This window comes from Euphorbia lathyris, chromosome 3 (genome assembly GCF_963576675.1).
Source record: "Euphorbia lathyris chromosome 3, ddEupLath1.1, whole genome shotgun sequence".
NCBI classification, from domain to species: domain Eukaryota; kingdom Viridiplantae; phylum Streptophyta; class Magnoliopsida; order Malpighiales; family Euphorbiaceae; genus Euphorbia; species Euphorbia lathyris.
The window spans coordinates 53,812,679-53,822,139 of NC_088912.1; the positions used below are offsets into that span (position 1 = coordinate 53,812,679).

General features: G+C 36.4%; 1 protein-coding gene across 1 annotated transcript; it reads right to left on the minus strand.

Annotated features, from left to right (window-relative positions):
- Positions 1-247: 247 nt before the first annotated feature.
- On the minus strand, positions 248-2,171 carry LOC136223581 (sugar transport protein 10-like). The gene is made up of 3 exons (XM_066011667.1): positions 1,914-2,171; positions 1,517-1,839; positions 248-1,429 (listed from the first exon to the last, which is right to left on the minus strand). The coding sequence occupies exons 1-3, from the start codon at positions 2,044-2,046 to the stop codon at positions 350-352; spliced, it is 1,536 nt and encodes a 511-aa protein (XP_065867739.1). The 5' UTR covers positions 2,047-2,171; the 3' UTR covers positions 248-349.
- Positions 2,172-9,461: the final 7,290 nt, after the last annotated feature.

The following is a 9,461-nucleotide window of genomic DNA, read 5'->3' on the forward strand; positions in this document are numbered from 1 at the left end:
AATCGAAGACTCTTCTAGTGTTGGGCTGGCTCTTGAAGATTGTTTATGTTAGCCAATGAGTGCCTCGTTATTTTTAATTATATATCGTTTTCCTTTATTGTCCTCCCAATTAATTAAGTTTCTTACTGATGTGCTTCATATTGATATTGTCCAATGAAGTTTTTCTCCCAAAACTATGTTCTATATATATAATTGTAATGGTTTGTGACATGTGATTATATATATGGTAAACAAATAAGCATCCAATCAAGCTTACTATTAAACTTTGAATAGAATAATGGAGCATGAATTACATAATAAGATTCCTATGGAAAAAGGAAGGGCAGTACATCATGATCAGGTTTCAAGTTCAAGCTGTCTGAGGTCTGAATGGTTTATGATCATGATCAGGAATGTACTTACCCCAAAACCAATGTGCCTTCCAAACTGAATTCATTTCTTCAATAGGTACATTTTTGGTCTCAGGGCAAAAGAAGTATATGAATATCGTCATAAGAAGAACGAATGCAGCAAAGAACAAGAACAAGCCATACTTCATATGACAAAGCATGGATAAGAAGAATTGTCCAATTATGAATGTGAAAAGCATGTTGACTGACACATTTATTGCTTGGCCGGCTGATCTAATTTCCAATGGACATATTTCACTTGGTACCAACCATCCCAATGGACCCCAAGACCATGCAAATGCTGCTACATAAATACATATCAACACTAGTACAAGATCTGCTCCACCCTTTGATAAGTGTCCTACTCCATTGTTTCCAAAATTCAGACCTATTAGTATTCCAACTGCAATCTGTGAGATGATCATTTGAATTCCACCTTCAAGGAACAAAACCCTTCTTCCAAACTTATCAGCCGTGAAAATAGAAACAAAAGTTGCAACAACATTAACACCACCAGATATAACAGCAGACACTAGAGAAGCATTATCTCCAAAACCTAATGTCTTGAACAAAACAGGTGCATAAAACATGATAACATTAATGCCAGTAAACTGCTGGAAGAATGGGATTAAGATGCAAAGGACAAGTTGAGGCCTATATCTAGGTTCCAAAATGTTCCTCCATGGATGTTCAATAAGTTTTGCAGCCTCACTTGCTTCAACCAAGTCTTGAAATTCCTCATCGACATTGTTAGTACCTCGGATCTTCTTCAACATTTCTTTAGCCTTTTCAGGTTTGCCTCTCTCAAGGATAGAATTGGGTGTATCTGGTAAGCACAAAGATCCTACTGTCATCATTATTGCAGGGACTGCAGCAAGACCAAGTGAAAGTCTCCACCCATACCCCTCTTTAATCTTTGATGTTCCGTAGTTTATTAGATTTGCAGCTAAAATACCAATTGTAATTGCCATTTGAAATCCAATGTTAAGTGCTCCTCTAAGTTGTGCTGGTGCCATTTCAGACAAATAAACAGGAACAGACTACATTCCAAAACAAAATAAATACATGTGAATCATATACCTACCTGATTTGATATATATATATTGAAAAAATGTAGTAGTAGATACCTGATTTGCAAAGCCAACACCAACACCAAGTAATATACGACCAATAATAAGCATTGCAATGTTTATGGCAGCACCATTTATAATTGCCCCAACCAGGAATACCAAGCCTCCACACAACATGGACACCTTACGGCCAAAGATTCTAGTTACTGTTGAAGCAAAGAAAGAAGCCACTAATCCAGCAAGGTACAAGGATGATGTGAATAGTTGCAATATATGGCTTTCAAATTTGCAATACATATTTTCATTACTACCCAGACTCTCTTTTTCGTATACAGCTGGGAAGAACTTTTTTAGGAATACGTCCATCGATGTCACTCCACCTGTAATTATTTTCATTTTAAAATATATTTTATATCTCTAAATAAACAAATAAAATTATTCTATTATTACGTACCTGATATACCGATATCGTACCCAAAGATAAGACCACCCATTGCTGCTACTAAACATGTTATAATCACAAAGCCTGTCACACCACCTTCATAATTCTTCCCTCCACTTTCAGAAACAAAACCACCTCCGGCCATCTTTTAACAAACTGACTCAAGTTGTTAGTTTTTGTCTAATTTTTCAATTTTTTTTTTTTACTACTAAGGATATTTTTAAGTTAAATTAATAATTGAAAATGTAAACTCTCAAACCCACCACACTAAGAAAGATTGGAAGGTATGGATTATTGCTTTTAGTAACTTTTGTGTTTTTTTTTTAGCTTAATTGAGACACAGTTTTATATGGTTTCTTAAACAACCTAATTGCAAAAATAGTATGTAATCCCTGTTTTTTCTGTTTCATTTTTTTGACCTGTTTTACATTTTATTTTTATGGTCTAGAAAATCTTTTTTTATGGATATCTAGAAATTAGATAACCACATTTTTGTTTATCATAATCAAAACTTTATTATTTTTTTATATCCACATATGCATGATTTAACAATGACGTGTTGCATTATCCTAACAAAAAGAAGAAGTTTTATCGTCAAAATGAACATAAAAAATAGGTATAATAAATTATAGTCACTGTTCAGTTTTACCAAAAAAATATAATAAATTATAGTCACTGTTTAGTTCTATATTAAATAACTATGTGTAAAAAATAAACTTTAAATTCCATGATGGAATAACAAACACTTCATAACTTTTATTATCATTACTTTAGCCTAATGTGATCCAATTACAACATATTAAAACAAGTCTACAATATTAAATGAAATATTTTGTTACTATCTTCAAGACTATATTTTACGGACAATATATGTATCTTATAGACTAATTTTATTATAAAAATTAATAAATTTTGATCATTAACCATTTCTATTCTATTCCCTTAAAAAAAAACCATTTCTATTAATAAGGTAACAAAGTAAACAAATATTGGGAGACGAAGTATATTTCAAAAAAAAAAAAAAACACTAAGAAATTTGCGAAAAACATACAAATTATTTGTACTTTCAACCACTAAAGGAAATAAAATACTAATATATACGGTAAAACCTCTATACAGGAATACTTTATATAGGAATAACCTATATTTTGTTATAAAAAAACTCGGTCCCAACTTGGGCCAGTTATAAATAGGAATAACCTCTCAAACGTTATTTGTTATACACTTTTCAAATCCCACATTTAGAAACCGTGCCTCTATATAGTAATCAGTCTTGCTCAATTGGACTCTAATGACCAAATGAAACTTGGACCTTCACTCTTAGATCTAGCCTAATGGTAATCCTACAGTGATTAAATTACTTAATTAAAATATTAGTTAACAAATTTCTGTTTTTTTTATCTATTATTAATCCTAATTAACTCCTAAAAACAAGCAACACGGTAGAGAGAGAAATTAGCAAACTCATTCTTCCACTTTGCAGAAGCCAAAGGAACAGTCTTCTTCTTAGAATTCCCCTGAGAAAAATTCAGACATTTATGGACCTCAGTTTTATAATCACAAAGAAAATCGGTTTTTTCTTATCAAATTCAACAGATATAATGGAGTTTTCTAATCAAATTCATGCATTATGGAATCAATGCTTTTTTTTTATCTCTATTCAATTATCTCTGTTTGATGTGTATCAAATTCAATACACGAAAAAACACATTATCTCTGCTGAATTGGATGTATATACTCATATCATGGAGATTTTTCCTTGAATAGCGTCTTCTAATGAATTTTTCGTGGAATTTGAATTTTAGGACCTGTATTTTTTGTTCAACTTTTCGCCAGTCCTAGCTTTTATTTCTAAGGTTTTCTCTGACAAGTGGTACCATTGAACGATGATTCAATTGATTTTTTTTGTTTATCAGAATAAATTTGGATTTATAATTATAAATAGTATTGAATTTCAAGAACCTTAGCTTTTGTCCTCCGTTTGATTAGAATCGAACCATATTACTCTCCAAACCTTAATTAACCAATCTAATTATTTGGCGTTCAATTCAACAGAAGGACCAGAGTGAATGAAAACCAATTCTCTGTTAACAAAGGAGGACTTAATTGATAATATATGTTTTATTAATTTCTAACACTTACACACAAAAGGCCTCACTTTTATTTGATGAACACAATTAACTCACCCACTCACTTTCTTAATCTTTTGCTCTCTCTCTATTTGCTGCATATATCACTCAACTATTTTTTTCTGATTTTGAACCTACACATCATGCACATATATATACTACACAAAAGTTATTTTGCACCACATATCTATGTCGGTGAACACAAAAAAAATCAACAAAGAAAATCTAGATATTAGTGGAGAGTTATCTAGAAAATGAAGAACCTAGAAAGTAGGTGTTGACTTTCCAATACTCCCCCTCAACATCGACTTTCCATAATCTCATACTTACTTACCATCCCAAGTTGCTTTTTGAACTGTTCGAATTTTGCACCATTTAGTCCTTTCGTAAATACATCGGCAACTTGATCTTCAGTTTTTACGTACTGCATCTTGATGTCTCCACGTAAAACCTTCTCTCGTATGAAGTGATAATGCACCTCCACATGTTTGGTTCTTGCATGGAATATTGGATTTTCAGTCAAGTGTATCGCTGACTGATTGTCGCAGTATAGCTGTACCGAGTAATCTACTGGCTGATGAAGATCTTTCATAAGCTGTATTAGCCATGTACATTCTTGAGCTGCTGTTGCTGCTGCCTTGTACTCTGCCTCGGTACTTGATAATGAAACCGTAGGCTGTCTCTTGCTGCACCAAGATATAGGTCCTGATCCAAGACTAAACACATAACCTGTTGTCGAACGTCTTGTGTCATGATCTCCAGCGTAATCAGCATCACAATATCCGCGCACCTCACTCTTTCCTCATTTCTTGTATAAAATACCATAATCCATCGTACCTCGAACATATCGAAGGATTCTTCGAATAGCTTCTAAATGAGGCTTCTTCGGATTCTGCATAAATCGACTTACCATACTTACTGCATATGATATATCTGGCCTCGTTAGAGTGAGATAGATCAAGCTTCCAACTAGCTGTCTGTACATCGTAGCATCTTCCAAGTCTTTTCCTTCAGCGGAACATAGCTTTGTGTGTACCTCTACTGGAGTTGTAATAGGCTTGCATTCGAGCATCCCAAACTTCTCCAAAAGATCTTTAGCATACTTATGCTGACACAAGAAAAGTCCTTCCTTCGTGTGTTCAACTTCAAGACCAAGGAAATGATTTAACTCTCCCAATGATTTCATTTGAAATCGTACTGATAAGTTGGCTCTAACTTGATTGATCTCAGCAACATCATCACCTGTAATGATCAGATCATCAACATAAACTAATACTATAGTCAACTTCCCACCTTGGGCTTTCACGAACAAGCTGGAATCAGCTAGTGCCATCATGTAACCACTTTGAATCAGGAACTCCGCTATTTTCCCATACCATGCTCTGGGTGCTTGCTTCAATCCATATAACGCTTTCTTCAGCTTGCATACATAGTTTGGTTGAGCCTTGCTCTCGAACCCTTGAGGCTGGTCCATGTATATCTCTCGATCTAATTCGCCATGTAAGAAAGCATTCTTCACATCCATCTGCCAGAGCTTCCAATCTTTACTAGCTGCAAGTGCTAGTAGAACTCGTACTGTAGTGATCTTTGCAACTGGACTAAATGTCTCGTCATAGTCCAGACCATACTTCTGTGAGAATCGTCGAGCCACCAATCGAGCTTTATATCTCTCAATTGAACCGTCAGGGCGCTGCTTTACTTTGTAAACCCATTTGCAGGAAATAGGCTTCACATCTTTGGGTTTGGGAACTAAATCCCAAGTCTCGTTCTGCTTCAATGCATCTATTTCTTCTTGTATAGCCTTTCTCCACTCCTTAATTGAGGATGCTTCTTCGTACGTCTCAGGCTCCTTAATTGATTCTTCAATCACTGCTGCATTAGCATATTTAGGATTTGGTCTCCTTTTTCTTGTTGACCTTCGCACCGATGATTGTTGTTCTTCTGCTGATTTATCATCATTAACGATCTCCTCGAGTTGACTTGGCTGTTCTTCTTCATGTGTTTGATGTACTCCTGTACGCCATGGAGATTGAACCTTTTCAGGTGACTTGCTCCTGAGGTTTTCTTCTACCGGTTCCACTTCTGGAATGATTTCTTCAGCCGCCTCGTCCCTTTCAAGTCTTTCCTGTAATTTCTCCTCGATTTCTTTTGAATCGGGTAGTACAACTTCATGAGGGGACCACCAGGATGAAGCTTCATCAAACACCACATTTCTTGATGTATAACACCTTCCTGTTGTTGGGTCACAACACTTCCACCCCTTTCTTTGATTATCATAACCCACGAAGATGCATCTTATAGCTTTCTTATCAAATTTGCTGCGTAAATGATCAGGAACGAAAACATAACATACGCAACCAAATACTCGAAAGTGACTTACAGTGGGTTTGATCTTCCATATCTTCTCGAAGGGTGAAATGAATCCAAGTGGTGCTTGTGGTAGTTTGTCGATAACATCTGCACCTGTCTTCATACACTCTGCCCAGAACCGTGGTGGAACATTCTTCGCGTGTAACATACTCCTGCATATTTCTGCAAGGTGTCTGTTCTTCCTCTCTGCTACACCATTTTGTTGTGGAGTATTAGGACAAGTCAACTATCGTCGAATCTTGCAATCTTGTAAGTATCTTGAGAACTCATGCGAAGTATACTCTCCTCCATTGTCAGTGCGAAGGCATTGGATCTTCCGATCAAGTTCCTTCTCGACCTTCTCTTTGAACTCTTGGAACTTGCTAAATGCTTCTGATTTGTTTTTCATAAAGTACACCCACACGTACCTTGAGAAATCATCAATAAATGTTATCATATATTGATGACCACTAACTGATGGTTGCTTCACACGACCAAATACATCAGAGTGCACCAACTCGAGCGGCTCCTTTGCTCGATACTGAGAATCTTCATACGGCAACTGGTGTGCTTTCCCGAACTGGCATCCGGCACATACTATGTCATCTCGAACATCAAGTTGAGGAAGTCCATTGAGCATTGAATTGTTCATCATCACCTTTAACTTATGATAGCTCACATGTCCTAAGCGTGCATGCCACAGATCGGCTGTCTCGTTCTTTCTGGCTTTGTCTACATAGGCTGTTTGTGCTGACATTACGTAGACAGACTCAAGTTTTCTTCCTTCCATAAGCGGTGTGCTCGTCAGCTTCAGACTTCGATACACCTTCACGTCGTTTGGACCAAATACCATATAGTTGCCCGAGGATGTCAACTGCGACACTGATATCAAGTTCTTTGTCATCCCAGGTACATGGAATACATTCTCCAATTGCACTTCCTTAGAGTTGTAACGAGGCACGACCATCGTTTTCCCAACATGTGTGATTGGTAGTTTTGAGTTGTTTGCGGTGACAACAACTCGCTCCCCTTTATACTCTGTCATGCTTGATAATTTTTCCTTATCTCCTGTCATATGATTAGAGCATCCAGAGTCCACTATCCAATCATTATGATAATCGATAAATTTATTACTTACAGCGGTAAGTGCTAGCTCATCATGTGCATCTACTTTGGAGGGCATGACTGTGTCATATGTCATTGGCTGTATAACCCACATTTACGGTTGACACTTCAATAACACCCACACCCAAACTCTTACACACTTTTTGGTTTATTCTATCTTTAATTTTTATGCCCATACTCACCAAAACATATAGCCTATTTATAGATAAATTAAGTTAATTTACACCACAAGTTTGTGGCGGTGAAGAGAAGAAAAAATCTGCCAATGAATTACCTAGAAGACTCTACACAACTTGACTTTTGCAAACCTATGTGATCCTAATCTTGTTTTATTTATTTATTTATTTATTTATTTATTTATTATTGTCGGTGGTGATATGATCATTACAGGTGATGATGTTGATGAGATCAATCAAGTTAGAGCCAACTTATCAGTACAGTTTCAAATGAAATCACTGGGAGAGTTAAATCATTTCCTTGGTCTTGAAGTTGAGTGCACGAATGAAGGACGGAGAATTCTTCGATATGTTCGAGGTACTATGGACTATGGTATCCTGTACAAGAAAGGAGGAAAGGGTGAGGTACGTGGATATTGTGATGCCGATTACGACACAAGGCGTTCAACTACAGGTTATGTGTTTAGTCTTGGATCGGGACCTATATCTTGGTGCAACAAGAGACAGCCTACGGTTTCATTATCAAGTACCGAAGCAGAGTACAGGGCAGCAGCAACAGCAGCTCAAGAATGTACCTGGCTAATACAGCTTATGAAAGATCTTCATCAGCCAGTAGATTACTCGGTACAGCTATACTGCGACAATCAGTCAGCGATACAGTTTGTTCCGTCGGAGGCGCTGTTTCGTTTCCTCCAACAGTCTCCCATAAATCTTGGCCGAGCAGATAAAATTGCATACGAGTACTCCAAGTACTATAATTATTATTATTGAGTTTTTCGAGAGTGCTTACCGAGGTAGACATGTCTGCCATCACGACTTGGTTATCTCCTTTAATTAACCAAGTAACACCGACCAATAATTTTACAGTCTCGGACTGCGCGCTAAAAATACCTTGTACCACCACGATCCCGGATCGCGAACTTTCGAAGCACTCGACTCCCGGTCCCTGACCGCCTACTTGCACTCGACCACGTACCGATCCCTGACCGCCTGCTCTGATACCACTTGTTGAATAAAAAAGGACTTAATTGATAATATATGTTTTATTAATTTCTAACACTTACACACAAAAGGCCTCACTTTTATTTGATGAACACAATTAACTCACCCACTCACTTTCTTAATCTTTTGCTCTCTCTCTATTTGCTCTGCATATATCACTCAACTATTTTTTCTGATTTTGAACCTACACATCATGCACATATATATACTACACAAAAGTTATTTTGCACCACACATCTATGTCGGTGAACACAAAAAAATCAACAAAGAAAATCTAGATATTAGTGGAGAGTTATCTAGAAAATGAAGAACCTAGAAAGTAGGTGTTGACTTTCCAATATTCTCTGTTGAAATCCATGAAGAAGATGAAGTTTTTTTCTGGGTGATTTTCTAGACTTCTGGGTGCCATGCCCACTTTTTTACACCATCCAAACAGAGATAATGGGTTTTTTTGTCCCCAATTCTTTTAATCAATCTTCTGTTCATCTAATTGAACCAATAAATTTCTCAGGCAATGTCCAAGAAGAAGACGTTCGAGTTTGGCTCGTGCAAAACGGAAGAATCCAGTTTGCAAATTTCTCTCTTTACAGTTGTTTGAGCTAATTAGGATTAATAATAGATAAAAAAAAGAACAGAAATCTATTAACTAATATTTTAATTAAGTAATTTAATCACCGTAGGATTAATTAGGCTCGATCTAAGGGTGAAGGTCCAAATTTTCACTTGGTCATTAGTGTCCAATTGAGCGGGACTGATATAGTAATATATATATATATATA